General features: G+C 41.3%; 3 protein-coding genes across 3 annotated transcripts; 1 reads left to right on the plus strand and 2 right to left on the minus strand.

The window, feature by feature from the left end:
* Positions 1-1,222: 1,222 nt before the first annotated feature.
* Positions 1,223-19,767, minus strand: LOC109488084. Its single transcript, XM_019792237.1, is given in 21 exon segments — positions 1,223-2,506; positions 3,040-4,798; positions 5,392-5,450; positions 5,729-5,914; positions 7,349-7,555; positions 7,833-7,970; positions 7,972-8,127; positions 8,441-8,516; positions 8,863-8,981; positions 9,819-11,020; positions 11,321-11,469; positions 11,648-11,714; positions 12,211-12,412; positions 12,826-12,940; positions 13,427-13,510; positions 14,298-14,380; positions 14,701-14,814; positions 15,132-15,233; positions 15,634-15,792; positions 16,786-16,931; positions 19,698-19,767. Coding segments are annotated over 21 exon segments (5,328 nt in total). The 5' UTR covers positions 19,741-19,767; the 3' UTR covers positions 1,223-2,344.
* Positions 19,768-20,003: 236 nt separating this feature from the next.
* On the plus strand, positions 20,004-22,177 carry LOC109488079 (60S ribosomal protein L24). Its single transcript, XM_019792231.1, has 6 exons — positions 20,004-20,105; positions 20,236-20,311; positions 20,864-21,019; positions 21,421-21,512; positions 21,832-21,877; positions 22,029-22,177. Exons 1-6 carry the CDS (start codon positions 20,101-20,103, stop codon positions 22,116-22,118), a joined length of 465 nt encoding a protein of 154 aa, XP_019647790.1. The 5' UTR covers positions 20,004-20,100; the 3' UTR covers positions 22,119-22,177.
* Positions 22,178-22,248: 71 nt separating this feature from the next.
* Positions 22,249-24,196, minus strand: LOC109488075 (coiled-coil domain-containing protein 28B-like). Its single transcript, XM_019792228.1, has 6 exons — positions 23,870-24,196; positions 23,589-23,726; positions 23,144-23,243; positions 22,938-22,998; positions 22,799-22,821; positions 22,249-22,568 (listed from the first exon to the last, which is right to left on the minus strand). The coding sequence occupies exons 1-6, from the start codon at positions 24,102-24,104 to the stop codon at positions 22,508-22,510; spliced, it is 618 nt and encodes a 205-aa protein (XP_019647787.1). The 5' UTR covers positions 24,105-24,196; the 3' UTR covers positions 22,249-22,507.
* Positions 24,197-24,339: the final 143 nt, after the last annotated feature.

A 24,339-nucleotide genomic window follows, 5' to 3' on the forward strand; every position in this document is an offset into this window, starting at 1 on the left:
TTTTTAACTTATTTCAAGTAAGGTTTAAAGATATCCTCTGAGACTTTTCTATAATATACAGGTGACATTTGTATTCAAAGCACATTACTAGATGTCTATCACAGACAGTATTAACTGATGGCTTCTGGTGTAGCCTGTAGCAACTCATGGGGGGATTCAGGTGCGTTTTCAATCAAAAGGACACAGTATTACGGTAACCATGTATAGCACTTCTGTTGTTCAACATACAATGTAGTATCATACTGAAGACAAGCTGGGAGAATGCAGGAGTACTTCTATACTGTTTACTGATCTTGTCTGTCCTGTATGTCTGCTACAACTTCAACAGGTCACTCCCACAAGAGATCACAATTCAGATATGATTGTGACAGCAAGGTTTTTAAACCATTTCAAATGTCCTGATGGTTTGAAAATCTTGCTACCTCTTACTCCTGCCTCACTGGTGACTTTATCATACTGTAACCACAGACAAGATAGGCTTAACACAAGAGTTTTTGTTGTTTTGTTAGTTTCTAATTGTTCTATTCTGGGGAGCACATTACGTGCTGTCCATCAGAGTTATATCCAGTGTAATAGCTGGGAGTAGCTTCCAGCGTCGCCGTGAGCAAACCTGGCCTAATCTCAGGTGCATCTATTCAATCAACAGGACGTCAGACCCGGCTGCTTTCTAACCCACTGCATTTCTGACAGATCACAGAACAGCCTGGATTCTCACAACAAATATAATCTCCATACAAATCTTTTCGGTGGCAAAGTTGTATCCAACCTGTAAGACAGTATCCAATGGGCAAGACACTGTTCAATAGGCCGCCATTTGGTTAGTTGCGACTTTTCCACTGAAAGATCTGCTTAGAGCTCGAGATCACAACCAAGAGTTTATACCTATCTGACGTTTTGGTGACTGTCAACTTTACAATTTCTCAGGGCTATAATGACTGGTTGTATTTCACACTGCAGTGAGGTGTACTGTGAAGAATGCAGTCCCAAACGTGACTGAGTTTATAATGATATCACCTCTCATCATAGTTCATGACTGGAGTAGATTTGGTGATCTAGACAGCCTCCTCCATCTAACAAGTGCATCTATTTCCTCTCTGTCTATCGCACAAAGGATTTTCATTTGAATTATGCTGATTTTGGTTTGATACAAGACCTTCTGACACATTAAAACTTTAATGACAGATTTGAACCCAACATGTAGCATGGTGTTTTATAAACCACTTTAATAATGTTACATTTGCCAGTTATATACAATATATAAGACACTGGGTAGGCACAACAGTTCCACATTAAGCTTTAAAGATTTCTTTATAACTAACAACACTTCAGTGTGGTGCATGTGCTAATACACATGTAGGTAACAAGATTCCCTACTTCTGACAGGATCCAAAAGTAATCCATATACATGTGAGGATAGTAACATACATGTACTACCGTAATAGATTCTTCCCCAAATGATATGAATGTTTCCCTAGTAAAAGTTACGTCTAAGCTATACATTGATAATGATATCAAATGAAACACAAAAAACAACAGTAAAATCTTTCAACTTTGCAACAAGTCTAGTATTAACCTAAATTGTTCACTTCAATCTGTTAGTCATTTCAGAAAATAAACTTTTCGAGTCTCTTTTGTGGCTTACTCTCTGGTTCAACTGTAGCATGTAGCAGCAATCATATATACAGTCATAATCATATGCAAGATTATGTATAATACAATCTCGTAAGGCAACCACACACATTAGCTACCATAGCTCAATTATACAAGCAGTACATTGTGACTTCTGAAAATATAGCAGTGGTATATGTATATAGTAATCTGGAGTGGTTACTTATATCTGTAAGACCAAAGTGAACTTTTCCACATCCATTATCAAATTCTGATAGAAAAAAAAACTTCTTCTGTACAATTTCCACAAAACGAAAATGTGTGCAACAAATAAACCTTCCAGACGTGTTTGGATAGTTTGGGTCATACCAGTAACTTGAAGACAACCAAGATATCTAGTAGTACATTTTTCACACCAATGAAATTTCAAAAGAAATTACAAGGCTTTTTTAAAACCAGTATGTACATGGAAATAGAGGGAAAATGTTTCTCATGCTCTTTTTAAGAATATTTGTAGTGGTTTGTAACTGGTCTGAAATCCATTTTTTGGATCACAAGATATATACAATTTCAAATTCATCTTCTAAATTCTGAGCTTTGTGATTGGATGAATAGAAACATTTCAGTGTTCTGATTGGTCAAAAGTTTGCCACCCCTGCTTTTAGATTGGCTGGTTTTGAAAGTTTCAGCCTCCTGATTGGTCAAAAGTTTGCCAACCCTCCTGTGATTGGCTGACTCAGGAGGTTTTGCTCAACTCCTTCTCTGACTTGCTGCGGACGGGGATGCGGCTGCCTTTGATTGGTTTGTTGGGAGAGATGGACCTCGACCGGACGGGACTCTTGGTCGGAGAAAAGGATGACCTTGAACGTGCTGTGCGGGCTGCCAAGGTCAAATCCTCCTGCAGAGGAAAGTAGCAATTTTGAGGGTCAGGAACAGCCTACATCTATAAGCAAGATCCCTCCACAGAAAACAAAATACTGTCCCTTCTATCCCACATTTTTAAGACCACTTTATGCAGTAATGTCCCTAAACCTTGCCACCACACTAAAACTTTATGTAACTCACAATACGGGCCGCACAATACAGCCATCATGAAGTTTCTTCCTGTTGTCATTCCAGCTGGGTGTCCTGCTAATTAGGATACACTTCAGAATCTGGCTGCTGAAGTCCTAATCTAGTAATACTGTCAAATCTTTATAATCTTCAGAAATAGCTATAATAAGTTGATAAGGGTAAGTAAATGTACCTGAGTGCTGCAATCACTTGGCAAGCAAGAAAAATTACAACAACTGTTAGTGACAAAACAGCAGTATTTTTATCAACTGTGTCAACCTAGAATGCATTACCATGGGCTGACTGGTTTATTCATAAACACCAATGTAATCTATAAAAACATATAGATAACAATAAAGATAAAAAGGGAAAACTCACCACAGATGTTGACAGTGGGCTTGACTTGTCTTTCCTGGGTGATGTTTTGAACAGAACTGGACGTGGAATGGCAGTGGGGGAATGAAGTAAGGGAGTATCATCCATTTCTGATCCCGTAGACACAGTCCTTTCCCTGGACAAAGTCCCACCAGCGCTAGCTCTCTTGTCTGAGCCTGAAGCACCTGCCTGTTCACCTTCTGACACAGACCTGTCTCTTGGAGATGTCTGTAACTTCACAGGACGTCTTGTAGGTGCTGTGGCAGCTTCCTTTGCAGGATTTAAAGGTGAGGACTCCTCTGAAGACTTGCTGGCTGTCTGGAGAGAAGAACTTGGAGACACCCCTACACTCAGCCTGGGTAGTCCTAGTTGTTGTGTCTGACTTTGCACAGTCTCTGGTTTCAGAGGCAAAGAACTGACACCTTTCATAGCTGCCTGTGACTTCTCTGGTTGTAAGATTGGCTCAGATTTGCTTACAGTTGAAAACTCTAGCAAATCAACTGCTTGTTGTTGCGGTTTTGCTGTATGGAGTGATGCTTCACTCGGGCGAGCTGCCATCGCCTGGTCATCTTGTGGCTTCTCTGCAGATTTTACATCTTTCTCTTTTTGCAAAGTTTGTCCTGACACTTGCTCAGAACTGTCCTCTGAGATTTTCCTTGCTGTTTCAATGTTTTGCTGCACAGGACTCTCTAACAGAGAAGGGCTTGCAATGCCCGAGTCTTGGAAGGAACTGTCGGAGGTAGGCTTTGCAAGGGGATCCTTTGAAGATGCTGATTTTCTTAGAGATGACTGCAAGATGCTGTGAAGTGGGGGAGGCTGACTTTCTTGAGCAGACAGTTCACTGTCTTGGTCACTATGGTTACTGCTTCCTTGCAAGTCTGAGGAGTCTCCTTGCAAGCTTGCCTCAGGAGAAGTCTTATCTTCTTTCTTAAGTGTTTCCCTGACTACTTCAATTGAGCTGCTCAGGGAATCACTTAGCAGGACCAAATCCGAGTCCAACTGTGAAGAATCAGGCGATGCAGAATGCCGGGCTATGTTTGCCTGGAAGAATCCTGCTGGTGGCAAATCAGGGGCTGACTTCTGTTTGGGTGAAGCAGGCAGACTCTTCTGCAGCTCGGATATGGAGGAGTCCAGTGAGTCCTCGATCTGGTCCAGGTTTAGTTTAACTGGGTCTGGCTCAGATACAGGGGTACTACGGTTGCTGTCCTGGTCGTCTTCTGCCTTGATGGCCTGCAGGAGTTTCTGTACCACGTCGAGCTGCTGTGAAGGTCTTCTCTCCTCAACAATCTCAATATCAATGCTCTCCTGCCTCACGGGTTTGTACTCAGGACCTTCCTGTTTCTGTTCATCTGCAGCTTCAGTCATTTTTTCTGATGCTTTGACGATTGCTGCATTTTCTTCATGTTTTGTTGGCTGGACTGGAGCAGAGGGAAGTGGTGGCTGTTCTTTGCTGTTTGTTTTCTGTGCACTTTTTGTAACGTCTGGAATGTTTGTTTCTTGTGGCTTACCTGAAGAACTCTTTGTACCACTTAAGTCTCTATGATTCTCTGCTTCTGGGACTGTGGCCGTCTTTCCTTCACCTGCTGAAGGCACTTTCTGATCGGCTGATAGATTCTCCTTAACCTCCTCCACTGTTCTGCTGAGCTCCGACTCCGAGTCGGAGCTGCTGCTGTCAATCATGGAGGTTGCTATGGCGATCTGAGCCACCACAGGGTTGGAGTCCAGAGACTCCCCGGCCCTCGAAACCGCCCGGACAGAGATTCTGTCGTGCAAGAGTTAGACATATGTGTGTGCTCTCTCTTTGAAATGTTGACAATAATGGGAGACGTTTCACACACACACAGGCACTTCAGCATACAAACAGGTGAGTACAGAAGGAAGAGGATTATGAATACAACAAAATCTTTATTGAAGTATGATGAACATGCAGGACCATTTCAAACTTTGAGGAGAAAAAATTTAGCTTTCTTTAGCAACAGAAGAGAAGTTAAAGGTGGTCACTTAGAAAACACAGGTGAACTTTGTGATTAGGTGGGATAAGTGATTAATGATACCTGAGGGCACTCTCTGCTATCTGCAGAGAGCATGAAAGAGACTCGGCAGCTACAATAGGTTTAGTAACCAGGCAAGTGAGTGCACGGGTGAGTTATGGCAGCCTCTTAGGACAGTTGTGATTTAAATGATTGAGACTAGCATATGTAGGTTAACAGGCACAACATGAAGCTTAGTTAGGAAAAGTGTTGGCTCTGCAAAAAAAGGCGCAAAAGGAAGATGCAAAGCCATGCAGCAGAACAGCGGAGTGGGTGGGTTGTGGGGAACAAACAACCTCAAAACTTCAAGATGAAGATTTCCTACCTGTATGTTTCCTGTGGGTCTAACCCCTCGATTAGGGCACGGGTCTTCTTACCATCAACCTGCACAGGAAAGAAGAGACAAAGAAACAGAACTCACTAACTGTTTGATATGTGATTTGAAAACATGTCATTCTGACATCCAGTAATAATGTCATCTTGACAGCTAGTATTCCTTGCTACTGGCAATTACACGGTTTTAAAAGTTAACCTTCAGCTTGCTAAGGTAGAAACTTGAAGGTAAAACATACTATCAAATCGTTTTAGCTACAGAATTGCATGTTATTATACACATGTATATAACAAAGTATACATCAAGAAATGTTTAGTCTAGTCCCCACCGTGCCACTCAGCATAGAGTCCACGAATATCCGATACTCCGTAACCGTCTCCAGACTGCCGGGGACTCGTGACGGTTGCCAGGCAATGATGATGCCCGATTCTCCGCTCTTCTGGATGCGTAAGGCACGAGGGGGGTTGGGGAAGCCCGGGGGAGGGGGTGGGGACGCCATCACCATGCTCCCAATCTGTGGAAGGGACAGCAATGATGAACGACTACTGTTACTGTACTCCCCCTAGTGTCTGATGAAGGTACTGCAGATTACTGAAATGTATTCTGATTCACATGTACAGTTCCATCAGTTACACAATATTCCCTACAAAACTTTAGGACTCATAAAAAAGTGATCATAAAAGATAACTACTTAGTAATGCCCCCTACTGTTTGTTTAAAGCACTGCAGATCGTAGAATTTCATTGAAACTAAATTCAACCATTTCCTTCATATTTTGTAATCTCTAACTTGATACAAAGAATGTACTCGTTTCAACCTCTGGTACAGTTTATCCTGTTCATGAACCTACTAACCAATACTGACAGAAGTTTACCTGACAGTACAGCTGTCAAGATCGCTTATGTCAATACAAAACTACAAAATAGAATGCCCTGCGGCCTGTCTGCCAATTTCAAGTGGAATTTTTCAAAAACCCTTAGACATGTATCTACTAGTCTTCCTGTCAGGAATCAGCATGTTTCAATGTTTCAACACACTTGGACAGAAAGAGTGGACTTAGTCTGGGACTGTGGCTTCAAATGATGATGACAAATGTTATGGTGCTGAGGTCAGAGCTTTGGGCCTGAGCGGTAACCAGACTAATTGTGCATGTTGTAATGGGTCTGCAATGTTAATTATGCCATAAATCTTAGTGACACGTCATACCTGACATTCTCCAGAACATGTGACTGTTGGCCCTATAAGTCTCTGTCCTTAAATGACCCTGACCATACACAAGTGTGCTCAAGAAGCTGCTGACATTTTTAGCATCTTATTCACACTTGAACTTGTACATTTGTCTTTTTTTGCATTCCTGTGTTTTGGGTGAGGTGGGCGTATGTAGATACATGTATGGGATCACAGAATTTTCTCAGCACTGACTCAGTGACCTGATTTAACCCACTGAATATGGTGTAAGAGGACTTTTGAGGACAAAGTGAATCGGGTAATTATTACACGTCATGTACATCCATTGAAAGAACACACAAAGAGGTCACAGGGCAAGTCAACATTGCCTCTGGAACATTCTAGCTAACCACATGACAAGTTAATATTAGTACAGCTAAATCATGCTTCTAGCAGCCCTCCCACTGGCCAGGTCTCTAGAAGCTTGATGGCCACCACCAACAAAGTCAGGAGAATATTGGGAACAACTCTCAGTAAGAGGCCTACCGGTAATCAGCCTGACAACGAGAGATTGTGTAACATTATAAGGCTACTGAAATATCTGTTTTCTTTATTTGTCAGTTTGTGCTGTCACATACTGGTCTGCTAGAGTAAAGCACTCTGATTGGCTAGCGTCATGGCTTATGTATTACCTGATTGGCTGGTGAAGCTGTCACAGGCTGATCCCCATTGGTCGGGATAAAAGTTCTCTGATTGGCTAGCATCATGGCTTATGTCTTACCTGATTGGCTGGTGATGCTGTGACAGGCTGGTCCCCATTGGTTGGAATGAAAGTGCTCTGATTGGCCAGCTCCATGGCTGCTCCTTTGCTTCTGTCTCCCTTTGGTGTCGAAGGAACATTTGTCTCGTCTTGTTCTCCTTCCTCTTGGTCTTGTTCCTTAAAGACATGGTCAGACAGAGCTAGCAGAGCCTCTTGGAGTCTTAGAACCTGTAACAAGACAAAGACATATACTCAAGGCAAAGGCTCAAACTGCATATGATAGAGTTCTTGAACAAACAAAGAAACATCCTGAATATATGTTGTGGCCTCTGTATATTACAATTACAGATATTTGACTGTGGGAATGTATTTGACTTTTGTTAACTACTTTTGACTTCTACTGACAATTACTGATACATATATACATTGCTTCCAACTGATTTGTAGTCTTGCTGTAAACAAAATGGCATTTGTGTATTAGAGAGAAAGAAAAATCACAACTTACCTGTCTTTGTAGGTCAGCACACCTGTTCTCCAGCTGTCTCTCCTTGTCTGTCTGCCGTGGGCTGGCTGTGAACGTCTCACCTGGTCCCACTTCTCCCAACCTGTCCTTCCCTTTCACTGACTCAGTCCTCCCCTTTCCCCACCCCTCCAGACTCAACCTGGGAGGATTCGGAGGAGGTGCTGCTTGTCTTTTCTTGTTGTTCTGAGTTTTCTTTCTCGATGGATTTTCTTAGTGTTCGCTTGACGTCTTCCTCCTTCTTTAGTTGTTCTTCCCGCCACTGTTGAAGGCTTTGAACCTGAAAGGGGATAATTATAAGATGTTAATAACCATTCAGTTTCAACTCATAGGCCTACATGTACCTCAGTGATGGATTCAACTTCATAATGGCCAAACCTAGAAAATGACAATGTTCACTTTAGGTCTAGAGGCATTAGCAATTTGGAAAATCAATCACGTTCAATTTCAAATGTCTCAGCAAACGTTATGCTAGCTATAATTCAGTAAGAACTTAGACAAAGGTGTGTTCTTTGAACTGATACTGGAAATTCTACAGCCTATCTACATGCATTAAGAAGAAATGAAATATAAGCCTTAGATTTTTCTCTTACCTGCATCCAGAGGTACTTGATGGCCTCCATCTGCAGTTGTCGCACCTGCCGCTCCTGTTCATACTGCTGCTTACACCTTGGATAACAACATGACATCAACCATAACAGCAAAGATATAATTATGTCCTTAATATACACAAGTTCTGTCTGTTTACACTTTTGGTAATAACCTTATATCAGTACAAAACAGCCCGTTTTTCTCTAATGCTTATTACAAGAACATCATTTGAATGACTTCTGGCGCCTTTCTTCCATTAAAAAAGATTTGTTTCTTAAAAAGTAGATGAACAAAGATGCTTAGCTTACAGGCTAATTATCAACTCGAGGCATGTAGCGGTCATAGCCACATTGCAAACCTGAAATTAACAGTTAAGTTGGATGTCTGAGAGACTAATAGATAGATCTATTGACAGGTTACTTACTTGTCCAGCTCAGCTCCCAGTCTCCTGACGTGGTCCTCCGCCCGTCTGGCCCGGATCTCGCTCCGTACCTTCCCCACCCGCGGGCTGGTCTGTCTGGTGTGCACACCCCTCCACCATGACTACACAGGACACAGACATCACACAACAGGAACCTCCTGCTTTCTTGTCAGCATCATGGACTATGTTTTTGTATTAGGCCACACCAATTTAATTTCTTGGTTAACGGATTTTTATAGAAGAATAATGGAGCGGGCGGGCGAAAAAAAAATAAAAATAAAAACAGGCCTAGGCATCCTATTATGGCCCAAATGGTACGATAGGAGCCATGAAGTCAACACACCAGGCTGGTTCAAAATGTAAACAATGAATTTTGAACTTTTAATGATACCATTGCATTGAAAGATGGAATAACTGTAACAACTAGGATGAAAAGGTCTGTTTTCAACTGTTCAGGGCAAAATATGAGCATTTTGCAGTTGATTCTGGATTTTTATTTTTATTTGCAAATCAGAAAAAAATGAAGCGGGCGAATCCGTTAACCAAGAAATTAAATTGGTGTGGCCTTAGTTACGTTATTTTTGTACTAGCATCCTGCCATCTACTATGAAAGCCTAGGTAAAAGTGGTAACAGTTTTCAATATACAAACCAAAAACATACAGGAAGTCCACTATAGAAGGTGACAATTTTCTTGAGTCTTTTTCTTAAGCTGATACTAGCTCACAAGCAGTAGAAGAGACAGCCAGAGATCATGCTTCTTGGTTTTTACCATATAAAGAAGAGCAATTAAGGGGCCAGTTTATGCCTGAGTACTTAGGCACGTAGATTGAATTTGAACTACTGATAGTAATATAACGTTATAGTTCTTGCTTTTAGATTTGTACAAATACAGTTAGCGTCCAGATATCTACAGACAGGGTGTCTGATAACCGACATGGTTTCCATGGTAACATCTGACCTGGATTTGAGTGGCAGCTTTGGTCTGTTTGACCTCCTGGTCGGTGATCTTCTTAATCTGGTCGTAGCTGATCTCAAAACTGGACGAACTCTTCAGCTCCCCCTCCAGCTGGGCCCACTTGGGAAGCTCGCTCTTCTTCCCCAGCATGGGGCTGAGGTCTTCTGTGCCTCTTCTCTCTTCCTCGGGCTGGGTTAACGCCTTCTTTATCCTCTTCCCTGAGACGATATCCTTGACATGAGACAGTTCTCTTGCCGGGAGGGTTTCGCCGGGTTTTATGTTCTCAGAGTCACTGTCGGTGCTTGGCTTGCGATCGTAAGGAAACATCCGTTTCTTGCTGACGTTTTTTGGACTGATCGGACTCTTGCCGGGACTTTTCACTTTTGGTTTGTGCTTCACGGGAACAGGGGAGTGAACTTTTGTGGTCAGGGGACTGTTCATTGTTGGTTTCGCTGTGGGTGGGTGTCCGACAGGTCTGGCGTCATACGTGGCATAGGCAGAGGTATCGGAACTTTGGAGCAACTTTGGCTTTGGTGATCTGAAGGCACTCCTACCTGAGCTCGGATCTTGGATAGAAATAGGTTTTGCTGGAGAGTCAGTGGATGCTGGAATGTTCTTCGGCATGCCAACAGCCTGAGAATCGTAAGCATCGTACCGTGACTGTCTCGCTCTGGGTGAAACATGCTGGGATAGCCTCTCATCTGTACCTCTCATGTGCCTTTCTGGTGAGCTCCTTACCCCTGCTGCATGTCGGGAGTCAGGTGTGTCGTACCTGGGCACTCTTGACGGAGGAGACAAGTGTGGAGACGTCTCTCTCCTCTGTCCTTCCGGCCTCCCATCGTACCTTTCGTACCTTCTCTCCTTTGACCTTGGGGATGACCTTGGAGATCTCACCTCCACCCTCCCATAATGCTTTGCTTCCGGCATCCCATAACGCTCCTCATCTTCATTCCCATAATCCCTCAGTGGACTCTTCCCATGGTACATTGCGTAGTTGCTGGCGTAACTTTTTGTCGGACTTCGTGGGCTCCGTCTGACAGGGGAATCTAATGCCGACGCTGAACGCTGGTACTTCGCACGATGGATCTCCATGATGTCTGCAAACGACAGCTCATCCTCGGGTGGAGTGGTCAAAGGTCGACGGTCAGGGGTCACAGGGATGTAGTAGGAGTCAGAGGTCAGCTGGCTGGTGTTCAGGTCAGGAACTGAGAAGTTGAAAATAAGTTTCTGAATCAATGTTTCCGATATGTCAAATTAGTATATTTACACAAGTGCATAGGAGGTTGAAACATGAAAAAATATATTTCTCAGATATTACTGAGAATAATTCTGACATAAACGACCATGCTGAATAAAAAACTACTAGGTTATTTGAAAAAAAACTGAACTGTTTATGTACTACATAATGTATAGTTTAATAACTTAAGGACATTTACATTAACATTCTATACAATGTCTGTTGGTCCAGACTTTATCACACAGAAAGAAAAAATCCCATTTCCTACCAGGCTCTATGTCGTGCACCCTGATGTCGCCGTTGCTGACCCCGTTGTGCCTGTACAGCTGCTGTGCCCCCCGGCTGGACATCAGGCTGCTGTAACTCTCCCACGCTGGCCTCGGCTGGCCAGGGCTCAACTCACGTCTGGGGGGAGATCTAACAACAAACACTCATTCATTAATTGATCATTTAATTGATAAGGAACATACATGTAGTAAGAAACATACCTTGTGTCAGAGAAAACACTGAGCAATTAATTGTCTTTATTTCATGATTAACTGACTGATTGATTGATTGATTTCACAGCAATTAGGAATAAGAAATACCAGTATACCTTGTTTTTGCAGTGGGAGACCTTGATCTGGGAGGGGAGTACAGGCTATACCCAGCACCAGACCTCTCTGGAAAATAAAAAAAACATCTCATGAGTGTTTTGAAGCAGCTATAAGTGACTGATAAGTTGCAATTGTCATGTAAAAATCAAGCATACAATATGAACTCCAGAGTTGGAACTACTGTACATTCATCAGATACTATTATTCAGGATTAAAAAAGTCACCAGAGACTCATTTTTTAAAAGCATTCTTACAACAATTCATTGTTCCTGTCCTTGGTGCTGATTGGGTTGCTCTTCACTGTTAAAATTATCTGTTTCAAGTTAAGCTATTTCCTATGTGCCATGATATAGAAACTACTGTACATTCATTCAGATACTATCATTCAGGAATAAAAAAAGTCATGAGATACTCATTTCTGAAATCAAAAGTGCCTCAAAACCATTCTTGCAAATATCCATCGTTCCTGTCCTTGGTGCTGATTGTGCCATTCTTCACTGTTAACATAATAAGTTTCAAGTTGTACTATTTCCTATGTATCATGATATAAAATCAAACAAACCAGGTGACTGTGGTGATGTCCTGGGCCTCCCCTGAGCTCTGGGTGAGCTCTGATTGGCTGGCTGTGCCCTCTGACCCCTGGGTGAGCTCTGATTGGCCGGGCGTGCAGGCTGCTGGGGGCGGAGCTGCGGGTGCTGCAGCTGGTATTGGTGCAGCTGCTGCTGGGACAGAACCTTCTGCAGCTTACTGTCATCAAACAGGAACTGGGCATAGGAAAAACATCAGCATTAATGTTTGTATTGTTCTACGGAAAAACAACTTCAACACCACAATTCAACATCATGTTAAAGAATGCGCCGATGAAGGTTTAGATTGATTCAGACATCCAGGTAGAACAGTTAGAATGTTTTCAGTTACTGGTGAAAAATAGTGGATGCTATCTGAAATGTCGTCTTATTGAAGAATGGTATGCACGTAAAAAAAACTGCCTTTGAACAGTCCGTTGCAAAACATAATTGTACTATTGGACTTTGGGCATGAAGAGATTTCTAGTATGAGCCAACCTTCATAGATATATGACAGCAGGCTGTTGTTGTTGATTTCATAAGAAAAAGCACTTGTGTACTGACATTAGTGTTTGTATGTGAAAGAGAGGATAAGAAGTGATGAGACTTACCTGTGACTGAGCACTAGGAGGACAGACCGTGGACAGGTACTCTGCTAGTTCTGCCTGCTGGCCGGGCTGGAAGTGTCGGCCCCTCCCCTGGCTGTACAGCCACTCTGCCTTCAAACTATACACAAACACAACTCTCAGGATTCCAGTGTACATTCATCTGTTATCATGGTAAATAACATTATGTAGATTTAAAACTCTGTATCTGTCCATAAAATTGCTTAGTAATTGTGAGTCTTATGACCCTTCTTAAGTTAAAATTGCCGAAGCCTAAGTTCTTTGTAGTTTGTTTTCAATTTCATTATCATTTCTTCAGAAAAAAAAGACAAGCATACTATAGGCACTTCCTATTGCTGAAGCATCTATCTTTAAACAAAAAGTGCTTAAATTTGGGGAAAGCTCCTGATGCAGAATGATATATCAATCCTCCTAGCAACTTCCTTCCAAACTACAGATCATCAATGCAAAGTTTAAACCTATACAGTATACTGTTTGGGAAAAACTTTACTTTCTCTGAGTGTCATCTAAATTCTGAAATGATGCAATGGAGTTTATTGCTTCCAAACTACATACGACATTCCCTGATCAGTTTTCCATGTCTTACCTCTCCTTGCGTGAGATGGGCTGTCCATCCAGGATCTGTAGTGTCAGGCACCAGTTGATGATGAAGGGACGATACTCAAACTGACTGTGGAGGGTGTTAAGGCTTAACAAACAGTAACTTTTATCTATTTTATTCACATGGATTTTTGAGCATTGGATAGGAAGCACTTGTTGTGCTTATGTAAATCCGCTGCTCATAAAACATAATACAAAAGTAAACATAAAGATGACATAAAGTGTAGCATAAACATAAAATGAAAGTGGCTGGCGCACCAATACCTATAGCATAACATTATTGAGTTTGGTCAAATCTTCCAGAGTGGTGGATATAGTTGGACACAATATCAAAGATACGGCAGTTAGTAGGGTATGGGAGGGAGGGGCTACCTGTAAGAAGTAAAGTACATAATGCGACGTCGTTAACGTTGAGTGGGTCGGAAGAAAGTATGTTTTCAAGATGAAGGCAAGATATGGATAACAACATTTTGGTCCTTTCAGTATCATAAAATTTGCAGTGTAATAAATAGTGATCTGGTGTCTCATTTGGATGCCCACATTTGCACTCGGGACTACTGATACAGTGATGCTGGAATAGGTGGTAGTTCAGCTGGCTGAAACCAAGCCTGAGTCTGGTAAGGTGAGTCACATGGTGTCCGTGGCAGTAACTTTTATACCTTAAGGTACTGAAATATAACAGTAGTCTAAGAACAAAACAAACTTTTTCTTTTCTGGTCTTACGCTGGGGAAAAAACAGGAAAACACAAAATCAAACCCATTAAAACAGCAAATCATACATTTTCCTTTGTGATAAGCATATTATCTTAAGTTATCTGCAGCCTAACAAGACTTCTAATTGATAAAGTGCAGGATACGGCAGGATGGCAGATATCAGCACACACGGGTTGTTCATGACTGACAGCTGCTCCAGGTGGCGAAGGCACAGCAGGTACGACACCTGGTTTCCATGGCAACAGACAAAAAGGGTCAACGACCTGTATTCACATTAGTACTAACAAGCAATATCATACAAACTGCAGACTTGATAGTATAATGGTTAGATTTACCTATCTTTCTATTTGCTGTAACCTTCAGCCTGCTAAGATAGCTATACTACTATTACTAGGCACTAAATTCATATTGGTTATTGGCAGGTTAGGCAGCAGGGAGAAGATTTACTTACTGGGCATCTTTAATACATTGATAAATAGGTGGGTGTACCAAAAGTATCCTTAAACTTTCAAGGCTCTCACTTTACTAGCAGATATGAAACTGTACCTCATTCAGGTCACTGATCTCATTCTCAGCCAGGGAGAGAATGTTGATGTAGGGAGGGAGGTTGGAGGGCACGGACCGGAGGGTTGTCAGGATGTTTCCATGCAGGAGTAACGTCTATCCAGATGAAAGACATCATCAATACATATTTCAAAATCTGATCATTAGTATAATTGCTTGGAAAGTGTCAGACATCACCTTGGCCACAATTGTAAGTTTCAGGGTTATGAACCAAAATTTCAGGTGCATAAAAGTTACTAATGTAGTACTATATAAGTTTTTACTATCGAATGGAGCCTGTCGAATGTGGCCTTTATCAATAAACAAATAGCTTGGAGATACATCTAGAAGTTTTCGGTTTGACAAGATATTTTCAATGGATATTCATCCACTACAAAGCACTACTATCAATCATTACTTGTCTACATGCCCACCTTGAGTCCCGTGAGTCTGGAGAGGTCTGCTATACTGGAGATGCTGTTGTCTGACACGTCCAGGTGGGTCAGACCCATACACGGGGACAGGGGGCTCAGGTCCTGGGGACAAGATGTATCATTATCATATCATATGGGAAAGATCACTAGCACAGGTACCCGGGTGAATCCTCTATAGTTACTGCTGGCTCTCCCTTTTTGCTTGCTACCATGGAGTCATGGTAGCCATAGTAGCAAGTGAAAAGATCATGCTATTCAATGAGTTACTTGTCCATTTCTTACCTGCTGTTTTTCCTTATTATCCATTTCAAATTTTTTGTTCTGTGATATTTCCTTTCTTCCTGTTCTTTTCTCCCATCTACTTGTGCTTTTCCTTATCTCTCAATCTCCCTCTATGTCTCCCCTCTCTCCCTCCCTCCCTCCTTCCTACCTTGATACTGTTAGGTTTACGATATTTTCTCCTGTTTCCCTTCCCCTTCTATGCTTCCCTCTCTCTTCCTACCTTGATACTGTTTCCTGACAGATTGAGCCACTCCAGCTGCTGTAGCTGTTTGAGTCCTTCAATGGTGACGATACTGTTGTTGGGCAGGTTGAGAACTCGGAGGTAGGGCAGCTGGGAAACTCCCACCATCCGCACAAGTCTGTTTCCTGCTACAGACAGCTGGGAGAGCACTTCAAAGTTAGATACTTAAATCTGACATAGACTGGTATAGCGAAAAATTTACACCATAAATATAATTAAATATGAAACTAAGATGATTTTTTACAACCATCAAAATGATGACAAGCAATTGTTGAGCTTACATATAAATTTGTGAGAACTTCTTTTGTAACAAGATGCTTTTTTAATCTTTGCAGTACATCTTTTAAAAAATAATAATATTGTATGACATGTCATCTTGACTCCATATTCACTAATTGATAATTTGGTAAAATATGACCTATATATACTGCCAGATTCACTTGCCATATATATTAAGCAAGGTCATCTATGTCATCCTGTGCATTAACGACTAGAAGTTCCCAATCAATAAAGTCCCAGCAGTATCAATTATTCAGCATGAAGACAACCTACACAGCCTGTAAATTGGCACAGCAGAAGTCACTGTGCCATTTGTGTTCATTAGCTACGTCCCCTGGGTGGGAAATTTGATCACTGCACATCCAATTTTAATAACATAATAGATTTCAAAAATAATTATTTCTGAATGACATGTGTAAGTTTTACCTGTGGTATGTGTTAGAAATAACATAGACTTAGTTTCAAGGCTAGCAGCATAGTGTTTAACTACAATGTATTTAGAAATTATGAAAAATCCTATAGGCTATAGTGGTTTCTATAACAGAAATTGGATCCAAATCCTTCCCAAAATGTTACATACTACTGTCAAAAGGATAAGGCATCCCCTTCACTGAATAAGAAAGTGCCTTTTTCTAAAATGCTGTCATGTCACAGCTTGAAATTACCTGCAACTTGCTATATTATGCAAGGAAATTTCAAGTATTTTGCAAGCTTGCAGGCAGAAACAGTTGAGGCTCAGCAAACGGAAAGTTAAGTATTTTGAACCCTGCCTGTAAATTCTATAAATAGAGAAACCTGATGCAAAAAACATGCCTTCCATCATGAGTCCATGGCACAAACAGTGTTCCCTACCTGCTGGATCTGTCCCTGAGTCTGTAGGTTGTCTATCCTGCTGATGTTGTTCTTGTCCAGTATGAGAGTGACGGGCGACGAGCCAGGAGGCAGCTCAATCCTCGACAGGCCTCGTCTGCTCAGGTCCATGATTCTGCCGTCACCTCCTGAGTACAACATAGGACAAAATTATATCAGAACATGTCCCACTTCTAACCCAGGAACTTGACCCTTTTTGCCATCCCCAAATGGCAAGCAATGAGTAGAGGCTGTAGTCCGGTGATCAGAGTCTCAGACCATACTGTTGGCAAGGACTTTTATATCATTGGTCTCTTATTCACGGAGAGCCCTGAACACATTAAAAACATTCCACATATAGAATTTTGACTGATGGGTATATGAGTGAATGTGCTTGGGCTAAAACAATGATCACATTACAAGCAGTTACTCATCTGTCTTCTATAATTTGAATGGAATTTGCATGTCTGTTATTGTGTAATTGTGTTATTGGGATCCCTTGGTAGTCCGTTTGTCAAAACTGAACATACGTGCCCATTCCTTTCTGAAGAGTGTCGAGGAATAAGTTGGAACTTGGAAATGATACTTCAAGTAGCGAAACTAATTTCCTTAACAATGAATCCTCCTGAAAATATATGTTGCTGCCTTAAGTGTACCGGGAATATGCTTACTCATATACAGAGTCTCAGGAATATAAATTCTAACAAACAATTTGTATTCAAATACCAGTAACAAGTACCTCTCAAGTACCAACAATCAAGGAACACTGAAGAGAAACAGCTTGTGAATGCCATAGTCTCCACTTGGCTGGTCCACCTGATTAAACACTCCCTCTCCTGGAGTTAGCCTTCACTCTCAGACAAACACAACACCAGGCTTAACAGTGGACAGTCTATGCCTAGTTCCAGCGACATGAATGCAGCCAGCCAATAGTTTTGGACGTTGACAATGTTTGCTCAAGTCTTATAGCGCTGGTGAAGCTAGGAGAGCAGTAACTATGTAAAGTGTGCTGTAAGGTCAAGGTTCACCTTCTCTCATGCATAATGATGTAAAAAGCTACCCTCCTGTAAACGCTATATGGTATACTGAATATTCCAATAGCTTTCTAAAATACATGACAACATTGAACAACTTCTGCTTCCTATCCATGCATCCATCCCTCCCTAATATCAAACTATGATTTTAAAGGACACTAAAACACTATGGAGCTGTCAGACGTAATTCGGGCTTACATACCACAGCAACACAAATGTTCTCATACCCATAAAAGGTAATGTGATATGTTCTGCTCTGTGGAATAATTCTGAAACACTCCAGAGATTACATTATAATATGTAATTGACTAATTAAAAATTATTACAGATCCAACCTCTATAACATGTTCCGTACAGAATACAAATGATACATGTTGAGTAAAAACCGGTTTAACTGGTACACTCTATAGTATATTTAAAAGGGCATGTACTAGTACATGAGAAATATAATCACACAAAGTCATGATTGTACTAAAGAAACATTTGGGGATAAATCTAGTGTCCATAATAGTTCCTGAGTCTAACTTAGAGTGCACGACCTTGTGTAGCATACACTTACATGTACAGGGCATTCACAGCACCATTGAGTGAATGTGAAAACAGCCAAACCCAAAAGCCAATTATCTGTAACGACCAACCATAAAATTGGTGGCTGATCTAAATGTTTAGAAGCCTGGAGAATGCTTGTTTTGATGTAGACTCTCTACCACTGCTGGCTACAGAGATACATGGATTGAACTGAATTGAATAATGTAACACTAAAGACTTTAGGTATAGGACAAGAACATTACTAACCTAATTTGCCTGTTTATGCCTCAATCAATCATGTAGCCTAAACAAGATTTAAAAGTACAGTTTTGCTTCCAGTTTTGGTGACTAGGTTCCTGTGCCTCGCTGCAGAAAAACATTCACCTCTATTGTGACTAAAGACATACTGTAACAACCTTTTTCACTGAGAATTTTTAAATTATGACAGTTTACCTATTACTAGTAAGGCTGTCAACTTGTCGCAAGCGTTCCCCAAGCGGAGCTGAGAAGGTACTGTATACAAAACACACGACACCTGCGACGTCTGTCTTATACCACTGAAACAGTTGGCTAACATATACATTAAGTAACATGACACTAACACAGAACAATCTTACCACCTGAACGTTACTAACCTAATTGACCTAATTTCTGCCCCAAGCTTGGAAAAAGTAACAGACATTCAAACAATAGACTTGTTTACAAATGTGGCCTTTCAAGCTATGCGTGTCTTACTAAAAATTCAGTAATCTCATTTGTTACTAATGGCTAATAACTTATCAGAGTGCTGATATAGTGTAATAATAATTAGTTTAATTAGGTACGGGGCTAACTAAATGAGGTTACATTTGAAAACAGAGAAAATAGGGTCCCCCAATCATACTCCAACCCAAACAAGGCGTTACAGTAAACTGTCAACGTTTTTCTTCAGGCCAGCTGACACAAATGACCTTTCAAACAAAAGTCCATTTTTTGAGAAACGCCCACTTCTTTACGACATCTCAAGGTCTATAATTGCTTCAAGGATAAAAAACAGCTGGCAGGGCAGTGACATTGAGAGGCAGGGAAAAAGCTGTTGTCTTAGAGTGTTCTTTAGTGGGATAAGTACGATAATGTGTGTAACGAAATCAGTGTTGATAGTCACTATTTGGTATGAAACATAACCTGACTTGTTTTGTCACATCCGAAGATCGGTTTTCGGTGCAAAATTTCACGGACGATTTTGAACGCTAGAGGAGGTTCTAAAGCAATGGCAAGCAAAATTTTTGGTGCAATGGTCTCTTTGTGATCTAATGAGGATTAGAAGAAGCGTTTATATGCCTCAGACGGACAAATAACAGCAAAATAACACACCTTGGTCCCGGTTTCCAGGGAGGTTTTCTTGACCATCCGCCATTTTGAATGATTCCCGCTTGACTTCTAACCTCTCCTCTGATTGGTCAAAGTCGACTTTCATCTTATCTCTGCTTTCATCAACTTTCCGAGATTAATTCGCCATTTCAAACTCGTCTGGAAGAAAACTATAGATTATGCATAAATTTGAACCAGTTTTTATTTAAATATTGTGGTAAAAAATCGCCAGTATCCTCAAACCTTTTGTAAAAATTCTAACCAATCACGTTGCTTGTAACAGTTTTCACGGACTGAGCCGAAGCAATACGTTCGGCAAGCACGGAATATGCCGAACAGGCTCTCGGTAATCTCCGGAAGTGGTTCCCGAAGTTCTTCCTTTTTTGGTCGGCCATCTTGAGCCATCATGAAGTGAGTTGACGACATCTGAAAGAATCTGTCGTATTTCTCCGTCATCTCACAATTTTTATCCACAATCTTTACATCTAACCGTAGCTAAAGAATTGATTGTTTATTTGTGAATCTTATTTTTGCCCTACAGGATCGAGCTGTGTCTCTACAGTGGGTATAAAATATACCCCGGCCATGGCAAGAGATATGCCAGAACCGATGGCAGGGTACGTACCAGTGCCGAACGGAATAACTGTTTTATATATCGATATACCTTACCCACTATGTGCTAATTGTGGTGTATCCATGTCTTACCATATTTGTCAGTGATATTGTAGATGCGACAATGTATGTTCGCTGAACTGTACGCTCACTTCTTGTTTTTAAGGGGGAGGGGGGGTGGGTAAAAAGGTTCAGTTCGCACCCACATAAAATTATCTTGTGGCCCGGATCTATCTATAATTATAAAATTATGAATGAACTTAAATGTTACAACTAGGCTCTAATAAACGCTGTCTACTATGTTTGACTAATAAAATGGTGGGAAGTATTCTCAATTTTTTTAGGGGGGGGGGTCATGGGGGGCTATGCAATAGAAGATCATCAAAGGTGTAAGTAGCATGAACTAGACATAAGATAATATTTAAGATAATGAGCATACGACACTATCTTTGTTATTGCTGTTATTTCTATAAATTAATAATTCGACTATTGTGTGAGATATGGTCTCTTGGTTCTTACATTACATTTCTGACCTGTGCCTGTTGTTATCTCTCCAGGTGTACACTTTCCTGAACGCGAAATGCGAAGCTTCATTCCTGATGAAGCGGAACCCGCGTGAGATCACGTGGACGGTGCTGTACCGCCGCAAGCACAAGAAGGGTCAGCAGGAGGAGATTCAGAAGAAACGCAGCCGCAGAACCGCCAAGTTCCAGGTAAATGTTCATAAACCATTCATAAATTACTCTTATTCAGAGTCCCATAATAATGTATGTTGAAACATTAGATATATGTATCTTAAATATTTAGTCTTGAAAGAATCTTACTAAAAATGATCTGACTTGCTTATGTTTACTTCACCCCATAAATGAAAGAAGTATTGTTTTGGGTTTTCTGTGTGTCTGTATGTCCTTGTGGACTATACTTTCAAATTGTGGCCAAAGAGAACTGTAATTTCCATACATTCCACCAAACGGGGTGAGGTCATCTATCGATGATCGCCTTCTATTGGGCCATGGCCATGTATGATGTGACCACACAAGCGCAACATTATTATTCATGAATGACATTGATTACTATATTGATCTCAAGGATTAAATTTCCATGTGTCCCACAGCGCGCTATCACTGGTGCCTCGCTGACGGAGATCATGGCCAAGAGAAATCAGAAGCCAGAGGTCCGTAAGGCACAGAGGGAGCAGGCTGTCAAGTAAGGAATTCATTTTCAAGTTTTTTTTAATGCTTTTCACAAATTTTTGAGGTGGATGATGACATAACATAGATGGGGTAGTCACCATTTTTGCATGGAGTCCCTATGTAATTATAGGTCCCTATGGGTGAGGAAACTCACATGTAATCATTGCACTGTAACTGAAAAATCTATTGTACGTCATACAAATTTGGCCAGAATCTGAGATTTTAGTAACCCACTGTTTGATCAAATGATATTCTTTTCTTGACTCAATGTTTTGCAGATGTCATAGTCATATACTAGAGTAACTCATACCGTGTTTCATGTGTTCATTTAGGGCTGCTAAGGAAAAGAAGAAGGCAGATCAGGCAGGCAAGAGGAAGGTAAGTAATTTTGCTTTGGTACAATAGGAGCAATTTCAAAGCTAACTGCTAACCCCTGATAACATAAATGTCCATGTGGGAGTAAAAATCATGGTTGTTCCCCTCCATAAATGCTCCATGATTAAGTGGTGTTTATTTTTCCCCCATGCAGGCCCCTGCTAAGGCCCGGGCAGCTGCGCCGAAGACCAAGGCCCCGAAGACGGTAAAGGCTGCAGCACCCAGAGTTGGCGGGAAGCGATAGAGAACTCACTATTCCATCTAATATCAACCTTCTGGATGTGTAATAAACATCAACTCTGATATGGTCTTCTTGTTGTCATTTTTCAATCATCTACAAATGGAAACCTTAACATTGATACAAGACAACTGTCTGGACTGTACAAACATGTTTATTCACAATATGTACACTAGTGTAGTAATTCAGACCAGGTGTGCCTGTATTTTGCATGATGAACTAAATTTTTGCACACAAGTTTGGCAGCAACCATGATCAATTTTAGCTTTCACAGTGCAGAAATTCTTCCTTACAAAGAACAAAATTGCAGATGACCATCATGGATGAGGGGTTCCTCTAAAATCAGTTCTTGGTACTGGAAATCTCATGTAACCTTTTAATGAATAGACCTTAAACTATCCCGGTGTGGTGTCCTGTCTGTTGGCAGGAGGGGTCTCTTTTGGATGCAGGCTCTGGCTGGAGACAGGTGTCAAGGATGTATAAGAAATCTGTACATTTTATTAACACAGATAAGGTAGTCAGGGGTTCTCAATTTGGTTGCATACTTACAGTCCTTATTACAGTTCCTAGCCTCTGTTCTTACCAGTGCCTCAACTTACTGTTTTTATAGCATGTTAACAGCAATCCAGGCAGAAATTAAGCACATTCTATACTGTACACTTAAAAAATTTCCACAGAAAGGATACATTGACTGGCTCAGCTGATCCAACTGTAATAAAAAGTTAAAAGGTAGGATTAGTAAAGAATAGGTCATTTAAATCACGAAAAAATCTAACAAGATGTAGAAAAGACACATTAGTGTACTGATACATATGGTATACTCACATTTCCTAGCAGCTGATCAAGATGTTTATTAGCTGAGGCCTTCGCTTCTTCAGAATCAAGACTGCATGAAACAACATAACGGTTGAACATTACAGTCACTAGAAAATACACTAAATAACTAAACAGACAATTAATACACATGTTCACAGACCAGGGTATACTGAGCACCATACCACAAACATAATGATATAGTCATCAACAATTACCCATAGTTCTCCTGTGCAGCATCCAGGTCAAAGTGCAACCTTGCCAGTTTCTCCTGCATCTCTCTAACATTGTCCATCTTCTCAAAGGAGCAGTCTTTACCTGAAATGTAAGATATGTCACATCTAATGAGTATAAAATACAAGCACAATGTCTTCTTAGCCAATGAAGATTATGGCACCCTGTCATGATTTTTAATGCTACAGGACCTTGTGGGAAATGTTCCGTTCACACCAAGTCCCTGAGAAAACCTGAAATTAAGTTTTCTAAACTGGGAGCAAGGAGCTTTAAGTAGTGTCATTTTTATGTTCTATATCAACAGCATATCATGTACAGTGAATGTGTGTTTGCCAAAATGCAAGATTTATCATCTGTATAGTAATGTTAAGCTGCAAACAAGGACTGATACAAACATTCTTATCAGTGTGCAACAATCCTACATCTTACCAAAAGCCTGTAGTTTCCCTGAGTGGAAGTCGTGCAGTAGTGAGATGAGTCCCTGTTCCATCTGTCTGACATCAGCCACGTCCGTCAGGAAGGAGTGTTCCTTACAAGGCCGCGCCGTGGAGCGGCTGCTGCTAGCCCCTGGAATGTCAGCAATAAAGGTAACATTAAATCATCACAAATTTTCATCATAATTTTTATTTTTTTTTAATTTACACAGTGAACAAAAAGATAATGTTCACCCCAGATAATTTTATCGCCCTTTCCCGAACCCGTGGACCTACCCGTTGCGATCCTGCCGCTGCTGGCTCCCCTGGGCACGGCCCTGTTGTTAGAGCGGGAGTGTGGCGGCGGTTTGGGCAGAGCTGTGGCCGAGGCGGCCGCTCCCCGGCTGTGGTTGGACTGGGAGTGGGAGGGGGGCGCCTGTTCCCGCTGCGACTCTCGCCCGCCTGGCGCAGACATCCGCCGAGATGTGGACATTTTGGACTTCTCCGAGTGCTGGGCCTTCTTTTCTTCCATACTCTAGATCTCTTCTACCACAACAAACGCTAATTTGCCTCGTAATTTACACAGAAACTGGAGAAAACATTTTCTCCGTCCGCTTTGCGGAAGTGACCTTCGGTGACCCGATGGGTCCCAGCAGGTGCATGCTGGGATGCGGGTAAAAAACGATTCTAAAATTTTTTCCTCGAAAAACAGTACATCGTCAATTCTCTCTTTTCAGAGCCAACGTACTTAACGTTACTGTTATTCC

This window comes from Branchiostoma belcheri, unplaced genomic scaffold, assembly GCF_001625305.1.
Source record: "Branchiostoma belcheri isolate BF01 breed outbred unplaced genomic scaffold, Haploidv18h27 scaffold91, whole genome shotgun sequence".
In the NCBI taxonomy this organism is placed as follows: domain Eukaryota; kingdom Metazoa; phylum Chordata; class Leptocardii; order Amphioxiformes; family Branchiostomatidae; genus Branchiostoma; species Branchiostoma belcheri.